The sequence below is a fragment of the Lissotriton vulgaris genome, chromosome 8 (genome assembly GCF_964263255.1).
Source record: "Lissotriton vulgaris chromosome 8, aLisVul1.2, whole genome shotgun sequence".
NCBI lineage: Eukaryota > Metazoa > Chordata > Amphibia > Caudata > Salamandridae > Lissotriton > Lissotriton vulgaris.
In genome coordinates, this window is record NC_141696.1 from 50,353,197 (window position 1) to 50,371,366 (window position 18,170).

The window sequence follows — 18,170 nt, forward strand, 5'->3', positions numbered from 1 at the left end:
AAATACTTTACAGTTTAAAACCAGGTTAAAAAAGTATTAAATATAAACAATGATGTAAGAAGACCCATGGTGACCTATAAGCAATACTATGTTGCAGTTAAAAACACATAAAAGCGAATAACATAGAAACTTCATTTTCCAAGATTGCGACACGGAGTGACTAGGCCCAGCTCAGGAATTCTGCTACACCAATGACGATAAGGGGAGTAGTATCAGTTTTTAGGATCCTAGTAGCTGCAATAGCAGATCTAGTACCCAGTGAGCGACAGTTCGGTGAAAGCCATTTTTTACTGGGTACCAAATACATGGGGCAGCAGAAGAATATGTGTTCGATGTTCTCTACTGCTGCCACACAGAAAGGACATTTATCACTGCCCCCCAAGGAGCAGGAAGGCGTTAGCCCCCGCACAGGTAACGAGCCAACTCGTAATTGATGGTACAATTTACGATCTTTCGGCTTGGTTATTAAGTCCCAATAGGCCTCGTATCTGGGGGCATCCTTAATAACCAAAAATTCGAAAGACATGATAGGGCCAACAACCAAAGTAGATCTCCTCTCTCCGATCCAGTGCCAGTAGATATCTTTAAGACCCTTTTTTGATGGGAAGGTAGCACTAGCTGGATCAACCCATAGCACCTCCAAGCTCAGGTTTATCAGGGGCTCTCTAAGAAAAGAGAACCAGGGTACCCGATGGGCCCCTTCAAGCCCCCTCACTTCAAGGATAGCCTCGGCAAACAAAGATAATTCGGGTGTAGTCCACAGACGACGCCAAAACGCCAGTGGTCTATACCGTGCCACATCCTCAATGGGTTTAACACCTAAGTCGAGCTGTAGGGGTATGGAAGGTGTTGATTGTGGGAGCCCAGTTGCCATTCTGAGGAACCTATTCTGTGCCACCCTCAGAGTGGATAGATCACTATAACCCCACAGTTCTGCACCATAGATAATTGCAGGGATTATCTTGGAGCCATAAATTTTGACCAGCGGGGCCAGAGGTTTAGTCAGAGATTTTGCATGCTCCTTCAATAGGGCTCCCCCAGTTGGACATGTTTCAGGGCCATAAGATCCAGTTGAGGTTTCCAGCTCATATTTTCACTTAGTGTGACACCCAAATATGTAAACACCTCCGTTTGATCCAGTATAGCTCCACTCATCGACACCTTGGCCTTCACAGCCTTGGGGCCTCGCAGAACCATGAATTTGGTCTTGCTGACATTCACCTCTAACTCATGCTTGCTGCAGAAACACTCAAAGCGGGCTAGCGCAGACTGGAGGCCCTGCCTCGTTTTAGAGATGATAAGAGTGTTGTCTGCGAACATGCGTAGCGGAATTTTCCTTCCAGCAAGGGAGGGGGCGTCAGTTGGAAAGTTGGAAAAGTACTTAGTCACCCCATTAATAAACAAAGAGAAAAGGGTGGGGGCCAACACACACCCTTGTCTAACCCCCTTGTCGATTTTAAAGCTATCAGTAGGCTCACCGGGTGCACCCCATCTTACTTTTGCATAGGTGTTTGAATGCAAATTGATGAGCAGGGCCACCTGCTCTTTAGGCATGCCCAGATCCATCAAGACTCCCCAGAGCTTATTCCTAGGCACTAAGTCAAACGCGGACCTAAGGTCCGCAAAAGCCGCAAACAGAAGGCCTCCCCCTAGGAAGACCACCTTCCAATAAAGTAACATAAATCTAAATACTTGCTCCAGGGTCCCCATATGTGGCCGAAAACCTGCCTGGAGAGGACTTAAAACATCATAATCAGAGATCTAGCTCTGGATCCTACCCAAAAGAAGGCGGGCCACAATCTTTTGTACAGCATCAATTAGGCTAATAGGTCGATAATTAGCCGTTACTGAGCGATCGCCCTTCTTATAAATTGGGAGGATTTCCGCCCCCAGCCACGAATCAGGGACTTTAGCACCCCTTGCCAGAGCATTGGCTAATAGAACAATATAAGGGACCCATAGATCCTGTTCCTGCTTAAACAGATCCGCTGGAATGCAGTCAGGGCCTGGTGCTTTACCTCCCGGGACAACCCTTAACACCGCCCTCACTTCGGAAGCAGTAAAGACCAGGGCATCGTCGAAAGAAATAGGCAGCAGTGTGGCAGAACTAGTAACATTCGCTTTAAATTGGTTACCATAGTACTCAACCCACTCCCTTGGCTCAACACAGTTTGAGGGGACTGTATCCTGTGGGCGATTGCCCCATTTAAGCTGCCGCCAAAATGTGATCATGTTGTTACTCTGACAGGCCTCCAGCAATTCCCTCCAACGAGCCTCATCCCAGTTCTTTTTGGCAATGGCCTGCGCATTTTTATAGATAGCCCTACAACTGCGGATAGAGCTCTGTACTCTCGTCTTTAAAGCTGCGTGCAGCGCCTTTTGTGATTCCCTACATGTTCTGTCGAACCAGGTAAGGGGTTTCGACCTAATTCTTCTGTGGCCAGTGCACTTAACAAATAGAGTTTTGAGGTTTAAAAAAAGATCCCTGTGTACTGTGGTAATATTGTCCAAAAGAGCCGACTCTTGCCCAGATCCACTGATTTGAGTCATTGTGTCCCTAAGCAAACTTCTAATCCTTAACATGGCCTCCTCATCTAGGGCTAGTTTAGGCCAACTAACCCTTCTTTCATTATTAGATAGAGAAACCTGGGGCAAACAGACCTCTGCCACAGAGAGCTCAGCAAAGGTGCTTTCTTTAATCGATAGAACCAGGGGATTGTGGTCACTCTCGGGTCTACTTACTACCACCATATCCAGTAAAGTGGGCCGCATTTCCAGGTTCACCAGGATATAATCAATGCGGGAGCCAGATCTACCATTATCGAAAGTCGATGCCCCCATCCTATCAGACTTCAATCTCCCATTGACTGCACGCATTCCTAGATTCAGACAGAGTCCCTTCAGAAATAGGGCTGATTGTGACCACTTCTTAATGGGTTGCAATTCTAAACCGGGAATGCCCCATAGACTATCCTCGTCCTCCATGATTATTCCATCATCCAGCCCCAAGGGTTCGAAACAGGTATTAAAGTCCCCCATTACCACCCTGTTAGTATTCACCGACAGTGAATTTAAAAGGCCCTCCAACACTAGTGCAACAGGCGAACATTTTCCACCTTGAATACCCCACATATAAACATTAACAATCACCACATTCAGCCCCGAAGACGTGGTTACTCGTATTGCCAGCAAATCAGGATTGTCCATCGGGAGCTCCTCCACTTAAACACCCACATGTTGACGTACCCAGATAGCCAAACCTCCAACTGGTCTGCCCCTGACACCTTTCACGGCTGGTCTAGAAAAATTTAAAAAGCCAGCGCGAATTAAAGGCTGAATGGCCCAGGTCTCCTGGAAGGACCAAATGTCAGAATGGTCTATAAAGCTACCCCAATCAGGCAAGCCGAGCTTCGATTCAAGGCCAGCTATATTCCAGGAAGACATCTTCAGCAAAGGTACACACCGGTCAGAGGCCTCCTTCCCACCTGCAGCCGCACTAATTACGGCAGGGCTAGTTGAGCAGGGAGCTGGACTATTATCAGTGGCCGATAACAGAGAGCTTACAGGTGAGACTAACAATTATGAATCGCCTTGGGGGGCTTTATTAGAAGATAAACCAACTGGTAACCCCTGAGCAGACCCTGCTGGCACAGCGCAACATTCATCAGAGGGGGGTTCAATTTCAGACTCAGTGAAATGCACAGATTGCAAAGTATTAAGTGCGGGATGTAATAAAGAGTTTGGTGCTAGAATCGCTATACCCAATGGGCTATCGTCAGAGTACCCCAGCTGTCAGTCACAATCATCGAAACAGGAGAAAATGTTGAATCTGTTAGAAATTTCTAGCGGGGTAAATGGAATCAGATGATCGATTCTCCTGTTCTCATGTAAATGGTCGAACCTCCCGTGAAGCGTGCCATAGCCTCTAGCTGGGACCGTATTCCACCCAAGATCGTTCCCAATAGGCAATGGTCTAGTAACATGCCCCGTGTAACTGTTATTGGATGGCATATACATGTTACACTGTGGAACAGCTAGGGCTCCAGGATAGAATGGGGGGTTCACTAGGGATCTTGGGTAGAAATATGTTAGGTCATAAGGGACTATGGCATTACTCCTGTTCCCCGAGGACCCATTCAGTATAAATCTAACAGCCTCTGGGTCCCTAAAATTTATTACAACGAGGTCACCATTTACATTTTTTTCCCTGCTGCCCAGCCAGGGGAGGCGCCTGACGTGAATGATCTCACCATTAATATGATAAGGCAGTGGTCTATTTTGTCCCAGCCAATGCATAATTTTATTTTTTAACTGGGAGTACCCCTCCCTTTTGCCAACCTCTAGGGTGGGAACTCCTGTAAGCACGACCACAAAGGGCACTGCATCAGGTGGTAATTCCACATGAGAGCCCTGTAACATATCATTCGTGGGTTGACTCAACCTTCCCCTCCCTCCCTACCGGGGATCGCTAACAGCTTGAGCAAATGACTTCACTACCTGCGCCTGAGGGAGCTGTTGTAGGGCTTGCTGAGGTGCTGAGACACTCAATTGGGTGACAACAGGGGGTTTATTTACTTTAATGTTGCCCTTATTAGAACCCTTGGGGACAGCCGAGGTAGGGACAGGGGTGAATTGGGGCTGAGCAGTCACCGACAGTGGAGGGACTGGCTTTACGGAGTTCATTGGAAGCCCCGCCCCTACAATATTACAAAACGAAGACTCAATATTCCCCAGCCGATGTTCCACCCTCTTCAGGATATCAAGTATTGGGAGCATAAAAGATCTTAGTTGGTGCTCAATGGAATCCCGGGGGGTACCAGACAGCAAGGCTTCCTCTAGTGGGGGAGTTGCTAACCTCACTTCTCTTAATAAATCGGAGACCGGGACTAGGATGCTAGTGTCTGGAACCACAGAAGCCAATGGCGCCATAACAGATGTTACTGGGGCCTTGATCATAGGAACAGCTGGAGCATTAGCTTTAAGGGATTTACCAAACTCAGAATGACTGAGCTTGGGCCTCTGGGGTGCCCTCCCCCTTCTCTTTTTTGGTGGTGGAGGGCCAAGAGCTTTGGGTGCATAAAGCGTCTTGCCCTTCCTTTTTTGTAGATCCCTGGCTGCAAGAGAAGGCCCATTAATAACATCAGGTACTGTATTGGTGATACCCGGAGACAGCACATTAGGAGAGGATACAATATTTACAGTTACAGGTGGCGGAGGAGTGTCTCTAAGGAGTATAGGGAACTTATCAAGAGACAAAGGATCTTCACTTATAATATCTGAGATAGAGTCTGGTAGAACGGGTACAGGCACCGTGTCCAGCAAGGGTCTATTCTTCAAGCTTTCGATAGAGCGGTGACGCTCAATCCTACGCTCCACCATCTCATTTTCCTTGTCCAAGTCCAATGCAGCCCTAGTAAAGTAATTCTCAAGAGTTCCTTTACTGCCCCCCGCAGATGCAGATTTATCGCTGGTTGTGGACATGGTGGAGAAGTCCTACCTTACACCAGCCTTAGGGACTCCTGTGGGCGAAAAGGGGGTGGCCCGTCCCATCCTCCACCGTCCCCGGACGGCCACAGACGGCCCGCCCTTTGCCCGGGCTTGGCCCCGGGCGCTCCCGCGTGCGCGCCCCGCGACGCGGAGAAAGCCGCCGTGATTATAGCGCCTCCGGGCACGGAAGCGGCTGGGTGGGGGGGCGTTGCCCACTCAGGGAATCCTGGGAGATGTAGTCCTGTTCTGCTCCCCCCACTCGGCGCCCGCGCGATGTTCAGGCTGCGGCGGCGGGGGAGAGCAGTGACTCGGCTCCAGGCGTCAGCGTGGGTCCCTTTGCTGGCAGGAAAACACTTCTGCACCCACTCGTGCTTGAATGCGGGACAGAACAGTGGCCACAAAACGGGTTCCAAGTGGCCGTAAGGCTCCTGATACAGGGTGCAATGTAGCTAGAAAAAAGGCTCCCGCTTACTACTGAAAGCCGCCTTGATTATAGCGCCTCCGGGTGCGGAAGCGTCTGGGTGGGGGGGCGTTGCCCACTCAGGGAATCCTGGGAGATGTAGTCCTGTTCTGCTCCCCCACTCGGCAGCCGCACGATGTTCAGGCTGCGGCGGCGGGGGGAGCAGTGACTCGGCTCCAGGCGTTAGCGCGGGTCCCTTTGCTGGCAGGAAAACACTTCTGCACCCACTCGTGCTTGAATGCGGGACAGAACAGTGGCCACAAAACGGGTTTCAAGTGGCCGTAAGGCTCCTGATACAGGGTGCAATGTAGCTAGAAAAAAGGCTCCCGCTTACTACTAAAAGCCGCCTTGATTATAGCGCCTCCGGGCGTGGAAGCGGCTGGGTGGGGGGGGGCGTTGCCCACTCAGGGAATCCTGGGAGATGTAGTCCTGTTCTGCTCCCCCCACTCGGCGGCCGCGCGATGTTCAGGCTGTGGCGGCGGGGGGAGCTGTGACTCGGCTCCAGGCGTCAGCGCGGGTCCCTTTGCTGGCAGGAAAACACTTCTGCACCCACTCGTGCTTGAATGCGGGACAGAACAGTGGCCACAAAACGGGTTCCAAGTGGCCGTAAGGCTCCTGATACAGGGTGCAATGTAGCTAGAAAAAAGGCTCCCGCTTACTACTGAAAGCCGCCTTGATTATAGCGCCTCCGGGCGTGGAAGCGGCTGGGTGGGGGGGCGTTGCCCCCTCAGGGAATCCTGGGAGATGTAGTCCTGTTCTGCTCCCCCCACTCGGCGGCCGCGCGATGTTCAGGCTGCGGCGGCAGGGGGGAGCTGTGACTCGGCTCCAGGCATCAGCGCGGGTCCCTTTGCTGGCAGGAAAACACTTCTGCACCCACTCGTGCTTGAATGCGGGACAGAACAGTGGCCACAAAACGGGTTCCAAGTGGCCGTAAGGCTCCTGATACAGGGTGCAATGTAGCTAGAAAAAAGGCTCCCGCTTACTACTGAAAGCCGCCTTGATTATAGCGCCTCCGGGTGCGGAAGCGGCTGGGTGGGGGGGCGTTGCCCACTCAGGGAATCCTGGGAGATGTAGTCCTGTTCTGCTCCCCCCACTCGGCAGCCGCTCGATGTTCAGGCTGCGGCGGCGGGGGGGAGCAGTGACTCGGCTCCAGGCGTTAGCGCGGGTCCCTTTGCTGGCAGGAAAACACTTCTGCACCCACTCGTGCTTGAATGCGGGACAGAACAGTGGCCACAAAACGGGTTCCAAGTGGCCGTAAGGCTCCTGATACAGGGTGCAATGTAGCTAGAAAAAAGGCTCCCGCTTACTACTGAAAGCCGCCTTGATTATAGCGCCTCCGGGTGCGGAAGCGGCTGGGTGGGGGGGCGTTGCCCACTCAGGGAATCCTGGGAGATGTAGTCCTGTTCTGCTCCCCCCACTCGGCGGCCGCGCGATGTTCAGGCTGCGGCGGCAGGGGGGAGCTGTGACTCGGCTCCAGGCGTCAGCGAGGGTCCCTTTGCTGGCAGGAAAACACTTCTGCACCCACTCGTGCTTGAATGCGGGACAGAACAGTGGCCACAAAACGGGTTCCAAGTGGCCGTAAGGCTCCTGATACAGGGTGCAATGTAGCTAGAAAAAAGGCTCCCCTTGTATAAGCATTATATCTTTCATGCACAACTCAGGAGGACTGGGCATTTTTTAGTTGTAGATTTAGTCTTGATGACTTGGGTCCTTTTCCTAAGGGCCATCGTATTTCCTCAGGGTAATACTGAAACTAAGGTGTGGCTTCTCCCCAGTGCAGTGTTACAACCTGATTTGGAAATTTTCCACCTAAATATAGTATAAATATAATTATGACCATAATATCACTGTCAAAATAGAATGACTGCAAAAATACTGTGCGCCAAAATAACGAAAGTAGGCAGTACTATTTTTTTCTGTTCTACCATAGTGTCAACGTTTAAAATATGGTTTACTGTAATATAGTCTTTCATGATGCTTTATTGTATTGTGTTATGTTTTCTGTTTTGTCATATATATTATTGTGAAATGCTTTTTACTTAAAAAAAATAATGTGATGTATATTTCTTTGGGTTGTTAAAGTTATGGAGGGTTGGGTCTGTAATGCTATTTTATTTATATTAATGTTAGTTAATCAATGTGTTAATCATGTTATATATTTTAATTCTTATTTGTTTAAATGTTTAACACTTTATTAAATGATGCATTGTCTATTAATTTCGGATTGTGGGGTTTATGAGGGGATCCAATGGATAGTAGTATTAAATAAAATGTATTAAATTGATAGAAATTGATTGATGTATTCATTCATTATGCACATTCTAATTAGACCTTAATCGTATATTTAATTACTTTTCACATTGAACAAAATTTGTTTATATATTTTTTAATAAAAGTATTTTTGTTAATGTGGGAAGAAAGGGTGGAATGAGTATAGCAATTTTCCAATCAACATTAACAATTAAAAATGTAAATTTAGAAAAATAGATCTTGCTTGATTTAATACTGCAGATTGATTAAGTTTGACTTTTTATGTGTGAATCTTAAGGATATTGTTTATTAGAAACATGCATTTACCAGTTTGAATCTTATTTACCAATTCAAGTATATTTTTAGAAATATAAAAAATAATTGTCTCCATTTTAAGATGCATTTTAAAAAGTTTATATATTAATTTATATATTATATTTTTATGTTATGTATTTTTTAAAACATCCTATTTATTTAAACCATTTTTTTAAAATTACAATATAAATTTTACATTAAATACATATACTTAGAAATGCTATGTGAATGTTTTGGAACAACAACATGTTTGTAGTTAATATTCTTTTGGATATATTTATAATTATATTTTTGCACAGCAATACTCTTAGGTCAGATTACAGAAAAAACACAGGAACACTCTTCAAGCATCAAAACTCAGAATTGTGGAGAATACTGTCTGATTCCCAACAGAGGAAGGAAGAATCTCACTGGGTTGATAAAGAAAGGGAGGAAAGAAGTGATGTGGTAAACAGGTGGAGAGAACAGGGAAACTCTAGGAAGTTCACTCTCTATATAGTTTACTAAAATTAAGTACACTGCAGAGAGACCTCTGAAACCCCAAATGGTACACAGAGGTAAAAGCAGATCATTCTAATTCTTCTTTTGTGGTAGTGTGGGCGAGCAGTTATACTTGTAAGAGGGTAGTGCTAAGCCTTAGTTTTACTCCAAGAGGCAAAAAATGAGACACACACTGAAGTATAAATCCGAGACCAATTTATAAAAATAATATCGATTTTCTATAATTTTTTAAACCAAGAACACATTTCTAAGGAATTTTTTGAGTTAAGATTTTTCGAAGTTAAAAAATATTTCACTTTTGTGCTTTCATACAGTTCACTATCTTGTTTAGGTTGATGTCAGGACAAGCTCTAAAGTTCAAACAGGAAAAGTTCGGGTGCACCCTGGATCCGGCAGGAGCAGAGTGCTGAGGGTCTTTGAACCTGGTGTGCAAAGATGATGCGGGCTACTTGATAGTACACTACACAGGAGGACTTACAGGTAAGTCTGATGGGGCTCCATTGAAGGAGGAGGTTGGAAAGAATTGGACCACTGAAGCACAGCTGGTTAGCCGGTGCCAGGGCCGGTGGGGGCTGGGTGCAGAGCGAACAGGTGAGCCAGGCATCATGCATCTTGAGGTCCACGCGGTCAGGAGCAGGCAACTTGGAGAGGTGATCTTCCGACAGCTGGGCCACTCCGGAATTGGGTCTCAGGTGTCTCGAGGTTTTTTGACGGGTGCTTGCTTCTGGTGCTTTGGGATTCCGGTGTGGACTCTTCTTCTTGGTATCTGCCATTTGGGATCTGGTACCCCGGTATTAGTATGCTGTGGCTCTGGTAGGCCCTGGTGTCCCCAAACTTGGTGGTGAGACAGATCCAGCCCTCCGGAGCAGATGTACCTTTTTCTTGCTTTGGTGCTGCGTTGAGGACATCAGGGAGCAGGAAGTCGACAAACCAAACTTCATGGGATTGGTGCCTACGGAGTGCAGGGGAGTAATACCTTCACTTCAAGGGAGCTTCCTGGCAATTTCTTGAAGTACTCTGGCGTTCTTGGAGTCCTCTCAGATTCAGGGTGGCACAGCAGGCAGCAATTGTCGAGTTTTTAAGGCAGCAGGCAGGGTTTGGCGCCTTTTTTCTTCTGCGGCAGGGCTTCAGTTCTCATGCAGCGGGTTTTCATTGTCCTGGTCTTTTCATGTCTATTGACACGGGGTGAAAACTAAATAATGAATTTAGGGGCTAAACAAGGAGAGACAAGTAGTAGCCAATGGGCTACCTACCTTTAGGGTGTCTACACTCTCTAAGTGACCCCTTCCTGTGGTAAGGGCACCATCCTAGCCCAGATAGGTTAATTCCTCCCATGGCAAGATGGAGGAATTGGAAAAGTAGTGTCCACATCACCTGTCGCACCTTAGGGGCAGTGCTGGCTGAATGTGGGCACACCTCCTAATCTCCTAATTTCCTGCTTGTCCTCCCACCAAAAGGAGTGCAGGAAAGGGGGACTCTAAAGTGGTGTCCTGTGTGCATTTATCAATAAATCCAACACAGGCATCAGTGAAAATGTATTAAGAGGAGATGCTTGGTACCAAACATCTTAGGGTAAAGCGAGGCCATCACGGAGCTAGGAAACTTGTGCTGACCAGTATCCAGCCTCTGTGCTCTCTATCGACTTAGATATTGTAGGGTCATATCTGTTGAGGCTGATATATCCACACATTGAGTGCTTAATTTGAGCCAGTGGTGACGGGTGCTCAGCACCGGCAATTAATTGGTTTCCGGTACTAGGTATCAGCACCAAATCGTCAACACTGCACTTATGACAGCCTGACACATCGTTGTTTATGAATACAATATACATTAAAAATTACTAATACCTGCCTCCCCAGCCATTCTTTTAGCTTTGGGGACCTGGAAAAATTTGAACTGTAACACTTGCATTCGAAAGAAATGGTTAGTACTTGTTTTGGCAGTGATGTCAGGGGTGATGGGTTGTGCAAGCCGCAGTGACCTCCTGGTCAGGGCCCTGGCACTTAATATTTTACAAATTAAGCACTGCCATGGGATATAGTGCACCCTGACAGTAGGGGCAACTTTCATGCAGTGCGTAGGGGCATGGCACACAAAACAGTGTGCTATATCGACTCTTCAGTTTCTCTGCAACAAGACACGCAGCCTGCAATGACAGTTTGAATAGTCTTGGTGAGGGGTGTCTGGGGTGGCAAAATTAGTGCTGCAGCCCTAGAGGACTCTCTTCAGTACCAATGCCCTAGGTACCAGGGGTCTCATTTACTAGGGTCTTACAGGAGTTGCTGAAGTTGTGCCAATTGTGGCACAGTTTTAGTAAAGAGATTTGGCACCGGGAACCTGGTTAGTAGGGACTCAGTGCACTTTCATTCCAAATTACATCATGCATCAGGCAAAAAGTGGGGGATAACCATGCAAAATGAGGCACTTTCCTACACTACAGTTGGTTCTGACAAAGTACGACACATAACAAACTGATTTCAGAAACCGTGGTATTTTTTAGGGATGTAAAAATCTGTCATTATATGCTAGGTCAAGAATAAGTGTTCCAAGTGGTTAGGACTTCAAAAGACTACACAGGACGCATGCACCATCGATTGTAGGTACCGCAACTTTCTGCCAGCATTGAATCTGACACCGGGCATGAAGAAAGGAGGCTTCTCATTAGTGGACTCTGATGCAACCACTGCAGGGAGAACAACTGTTGAGAAGAGATATTTTAGCAAGTTTGTCATGGGGAGGGTGAGTAAAATTTAGGGACTATTGTTTGGGACTTGATGGTTGTGCCACTCAAAATGTCAATAAGAACTATAGGACTGTGAAGATGGCACCCAGATCACAGGTAGAGGGGAGCCAGGAATAAAGAACGCCTGGATTCGAGACAGAGTATGAAAGAGAGGGATAAAAGATGAGAAGGAGAAAGAAGAAATGATGATGACACCTGGATCCTAGTCAGAGAAGGAGAGCAATGGGGTCAAATATGCCACCCAGGTTAGATGCACAGAAAGGGCGGAGAATCACAGACAACACTCTGATCACAGCCTGTGGGGAGACAAAGATGACAAAAGAAAAATAGATGAAGGCATAAAAGACAGGCAACATGTCAACACGGGAAAATGGAGTTATCTATTTTACAGCATGTACAGAGCAGACTCCCAACAGAGGAGTGAATGTATGTGGATGCCTCAGACATTAAACAGAAAGGCACATTGGGATGTGCAAAATATATCACTAAAATGTGAAGGAGTCATGTGCAGGACACCAGTTAATGGGCCAAGGCATTGAAGTAGGCACACATTTAATCAGAACAAGTACACGCTGTGTTAATTGTCTTTTGTGGATTTGTATCTCTCTTTTTATGCATTAGATAAAAACAAAAAAGCTCTCATAACCTGCTGCCCGCTCCTCAAACTGTTCAGCTAGAGCCAACATTGCTTCCAAATTGTCGGTGTCCTCCTCCTCCTTGGCAAGCTCTCTCATGATCTTGCAGCACGCTAATGCCCCCACAATGCAGTCCCGGCACTAAAACAGATCAAACACAACACAAATTTAGAAGCAGAAGACCTTTATTGTCACAATCGCTTGCCCATGAGAACATTTGCACCCACTTCCAGGAAGTACACAAATCAATAAAACATCACAAGAACACAAAGACTGAAAAACACAGAAGGTGGATCACTTATTCTGAAGTATTGGGATGGAATGACACTACCAACAAGGGTGCAAAATCATGCTGGGGACATTACCCCATCACTTATTTAGAAGGGTTCAACTGGGGTGCCAAGCTGTCATCCTTCTTTTTTACAAAGGGTTTGTGACCTAATTTACCAAGGGGCATCAAGAGAATCTGACAAAAACAACACATGCAACCCAAAGGCAGTCAATCCCCAATAATAAGAGCTGTCTTCTTGATAGACATCACATCAATAGAGATACCTACATGTCCTCCATCGAGCCCGCCAACTGGGCAGTGAAACCACACACTGCTGGGCAGCTGGTGCAACACCAATTTGGACAGTCCAAAAATATAAACAAAGGCAGTGAGGGCTCCTAACAAAAACTCACTGGTGTTACAATGACAATTAGAATTTCACTTTCCCACACTCAACTATCTGTTGACCCAGCACCCCTGAGCACAAACATGAAGAATCCAATCTTAGTGGAAAGGAGCGTGTCCAAATCTGTAGTTAAATATTTCTTGTATTTTCAATGTCTCTGATTAGGTCTTGTCATAATATAAATCTCAATGTCCAATAATTTCACATGGGAGTCTTGTCTTTCCCGTCAATCTTGATGTTTATTTATTCAATCTGATCACCAGTAGTCAACGCAGCCCAGCCAACGTGTTTTGTCCACAAGGATATCATCAGGGCTCCAGATCACAATAATAATCCTCAGCTGGCTCATTCTAGACTTCTACATCTCATATGTTCTCAATCTTGTTATCTCCACCCTTCATTGATCATTCATCAAGACCTCCTCTCCGCTTCACATCTCCTGGCAAAGTATTTCATTCAGTCTGAATGAAATACTTTTCGAGACAAACAAAGTCTTTGTTTGTATAACTGTATTTCCTTGTGGGGAAGCGTACGTTGATGTGGAAAAATGAGAAGCTATGAGAGCCTATTTTGCTGTGTAGTTTTGTAAAGTGAGGTGGATGTCTGGGGATGTTGTTACGAGTGTAGTTGTTATGACATGATTTGTGTTATAGACTTGTCAAGGGAATTTTGAATTAAAGTGATGTATGGCTAAAATTCCCATTTTGTTTTGTTTTGTTCCTTGAATGTGTAAACTTAGTGATAATAGGAAAACCCTTTGCAAATGGAAGCCGGTTGGTTCCGACCCCTGGCTGTCACATCAGTGGTGACTGTTACTCCATGCCCTACATGCATAAATGGTGCATGGTGTCATTTATAGTATTCAAATGTGGTAGGAGGGCTTCATGTCCGAGGAGGTTGCAAGACTTGCTGTCTTGAACCACTGGAAAGTAGTAGTCACAGCCTAGGTGTTGCCTCTTTTCTTTGTTTGACATGAGGTGTGGGGAGTCTCATGCCTTGACCTGTCACAACATTTCTATGACTTCTATTTGTTGTCTTTATGTGCCTGTATGGGCATTGGGGAGTTTAACAGTTTCACAGCAGGTTGCTTTGGGTGAATGTGCAAAACAGACATGCTGGAGATTGAGTGATTCTGAATGGTCGTCCCTGTTTTTTTTTACCTACATGTGGATGGCTGTTCTTTGTTTTGTTGTTTGTAAGAAAGGGAGTTGTGGTGTATCCTAAGTGCCCCAATTCTTGTATGCCTAAGCTGGTGTCCGGAATGCTGAGAGTGAATGATGCAATAAAATGTTGGTCTGTGGTCTTGAAAGCCCACAATTTGTATGTTATTGCACCTGGAACATGCTTCCATGTCCTTGTTTTTAATTCTTCTTGCTCCCAGCCATTTTTTGAAGTTTTGTCCCATTCTTTGTGACCTGGTCCTGTGAATCTGACATAAGACGTTCTGCCATATCTATTCTGGTAGCTTGTTTACCCAGACAATCTTTTATTCGATCAACACATACTGCTTTTTAGAATGGTTATTAGCAATGTTTCAACACAGGCATCAGTGCCGGAATCTGATAAGCTTCCACCATGTTCCTTTGGTCTGTGGTTTTCACGGTTCTCTGTTTTGGGCAGCTTTTTCTGTCTGAGAGTCAACTTAGTTTCCCTATTGTCTGATTTTCCTGTTTTTGCAGAGGATTGGTGCCACATGCAGCTACACTGCATCACATGATGACAACAATCTGCTGTGCTTACACTGATATGTTTAGGGTTGTGTGTTCTGATGATGGTTTCTGTTTGGAAACAGGCAATTTTTAGGTTCACCCTCACTGTTTGCCCCTTTTCTGATTCTTGGCACTGATGTAAATGCTCTGAAATGCACTGATCCGTGCTGATCAGGCCTCAGTGCACGTGCTCTGACCATTTTAATAGTATATGTTTAACACACTAGACTCAGTTACCCCTAAATTCTTGCTCAGACATCTTTGAAAACCTGGCTGTTTGATCTTTAATTTTCTCATTGAACTGTGACCCGTTGCGAATGCTCGGGCTCCAAGAGATCCCCTGGGGGATGATTTGTGCACATAACAAATCTATAATAAAAATAAAAATAACAATCATTGAATTATCTCCAATTCGAATATGTTAACCCTTTCGATGCTGATGACGAGCTGAGCTCGTCATGAATAAATGGCATCAGTGATTTTCCAGCACAGGAGGGGGAAAACGCCTAGCAGCCAAGAGGTTAACTTACTTGCAATTCCCTATTATATGGTACTGGGGTACATAGGGCCTGTAAGTTAAAGTGTCTCTAGTGGATGCAGCACTAGTTGTGCCACCAAAACTATGACAAAGCACAAGCCTGACTCCCAGCTGCCCCTGCTGGCCGGTGGGGAACCTTTAAACTGCTAACCTGACTTTGCCGTGTCAAGTCATGGCAAAGACCAAGCCTTCCTTTTTAATATTTAAAAGTCACCCCGAAAGCAGATCTACTGAGCCCTAAATGCAGAGTATGTCATGTTAAAAGGTTGCTCCCGGACTTTCATACTTTTAAGGTCTGAACTGCAAAAAGCAACATTATAATTTTTACTGTTGGATGGGTCATAGCCCCATTGGCGAGTGCAGAGCCACAGGCTGACATCTCAGCCCTGCTAACTTCTTTATGGGGCTACTAAGGTTAGAACTTCAAGGGATCAAAAGAATCATCCTATTAAACCTAATTTTGTTGTATAATTGAATGCAATCTCACTACTGGGCAAACAGAACAGTTAGTAAGTTTGCCCTTTTTGCCTAAAGGTTTTACAGTGCCTGTATACAGTTACACACAAAGGTCTGTTCTGTTTAAACAACTCCCAAGAAAGCCTACAAAGAGCCTGATGGGGCAGGACATGTTATTGCCCACCGGCAGGAAAAGCAACACAGGGTGCGATCCCAAAGAGCAAGCCGCCATTGTAGAACAAATGACAAGCACAGACGAAGAGGGGATGCTCCTTTGTTTAGGTAGACAGAAGGTGCCAGGGACAGCGAGGGGGGAAAGACTGGTTAGACATAGATTCCTGTATGTGTGCAACCCATAGATAGTAAGGAAATCAAAGTGGGGAGGAAGAGGTGGTGCTATGTGGCACCGAGGTGGGCACGTCCTCCTCTTGCGAAAAGTACCTGTAATCAGAAAGGGTCCACCTCAAAAAAGGGGGTTTAATGTGTATCCTGTTGACCTTGGAATACACACATTTGGTTAAAATACCCCTCACACACCAAAAGGGCCCTTGGTGTCATGCTTCATCATCGGGGTCTTCCCGCCCGGCTGCCGGACGGGGCAGTGCTGCGACAAGCGACTACGCTGGAGCACCTTTTTAAATTGTGGGTGCTATGTGAGTGAATGGAGTGAGTGGCAGTGGGGTCAGGAGTGATAGACAAGTGATGTTAAAAAATACCTGGCCTAGTGATACAAAAACTATTTAATAAACACTGGCTGGTATTGTTAAAAAAGTGGTGTCGGAAAGGGTAAGCGGGTTACTGGGCTTACTTTCCTGTGTGGGTCGACATGTTTCGGGGCGACATGCCCCTTCGTCAGGACCGAGGTAAGAGATCCCCCTGTCACTCACTAATGTGTCGCCACAGTGGGTCTATTTACAAAAAGGTGAAAAAAGGGATCAATGTGTATGTATATATACTTTATATTAGTCACACACTTCCCTAGCTATATAGTAAGATACTTATGTAGTATGCCTGAAAATACAAGAGCATGGTATTTCTAATGCGCTGATCCCAAGGCGCTATTTCTTAAGTACCTGTAAGAAAAAAGGGGGGGACAAACATACATATAGTAGTGGTCCTGCCTTGGGAACCCAGAGAAGGATCCATAGTTTTGCATTGTTAATCACATATACAGACGCGCGCCCCTGGAACACCTCTCCGCTCCGGTTAGCGAACGCACCCAAATTACCTGCAGTTGGACCCCTATTATACCCTTCGATCTAGTGTTGGCCCATGAGGCATCATTCCTCACCATAATAAGTATGTATTGAAAATGAGTACAGACTATCCAACCACTGCATCTACATTGTGATTATATATAGTGTGTGAGTTTTCGTGGGCCTTGGCGCTGGCCTAAAAAAGGCGGAGGGCCATAGTGGTTGAATGAGGGTGCCTGTTGGTTCCAAGGTTGGAACTGGTTGTCCATGTAGGGTGGCATTGGTGGATATTGCATGTATCCTGGATACCCTTGATAGGGTGTCCAACCTCTCCCACCAGTCATACATTAAAAAAGACTATGTGTCCAAGGATCACAACAGTGATCAAGACACAGATAATTCTGATGCCAGCTCCAACAGTTCAGGTTCCAGTAGGAACAGTAATCAGGGAGCAAGAGGTGGCGGGCGACCCTATAGAAGACTAATCCACAAGGTGGGAGAGGTTGGACACCCTATCAAGGGTATCCAGGATACATGCAATATCCACCAATGCCACTCTTCATGGACAACCAGTTCCAACCTTGGAACCAACAGGCACCCTCATTCAACCACTATGGCCCTCCGCCTTTTTTAGGCCAGCGCCAAGGCCCATGAAAGGGAAGAAACCGAAAGGGCACTCAGGTACACTGGAACCAACAACCAACAGCACCCCCAGGAGTGTCAAATCGGAGCCAGACAGCATCAACCAGTCGAGGAACCTACTGGTAAACCTATCTGAGCTTCAATTAACCGAAGCTCAAGAGAAAGTCCTATCCAAGGGCTTGGGTTTCGTCCCACCCAACAAAATGGACAAATTCAAAATCTGTCAGGAAATGAAAGAGTTCATGCGAAAACTAAAGCTACGAACATTTTTCCAGAACTCTGAGAATAGAACTGAGGACCAATCAGACACGGGACTTAAGAAAAAGTCTACATTTATGCCACTGGACTCCACAATACTGGTCGAACTCCTAGCTTTTGAAAAAGCGGTCATGGAGGATCTAGAGAAACTGCCCACAGACACAGGTACCAGATTTCAGAACATCTCCAGAATAGAGAGAATTGCATTACAAGAACTTGCCAACAACCAAGATATCGTGATAAAACCAGCCGATAAAGGCGGAGCCACAGTTATACAGACCTATGAAAACTACGATAGGGAAT

The 18,170-nt window shown here is 46.1% G+C and overlaps 1 protein-coding gene across 2 annotated transcripts in view; it reads right to left on the reverse strand.

The window, feature by feature from the left end:
• Positions 1 to 18,170, reverse strand: part of LOC147693358 (transient receptor potential cation channel subfamily M member 2-like) — a 624,327-nt gene that overhangs the window by 341,243 nt on the left and 264,914 nt on the right. For both annotated transcript variants that reach the window (XM_086933682.1, XM_086933681.1), the window contains one exon: positions 12,403 to 12,532. In XM_086933682.1, the coding sequence (XP_086789808.1) occupies positions 12,403 to 12,532 (130 nt within the window). The remainder of the gene's footprint in view (positions 1 to 12,402; positions 12,533 to 18,170) is intronic.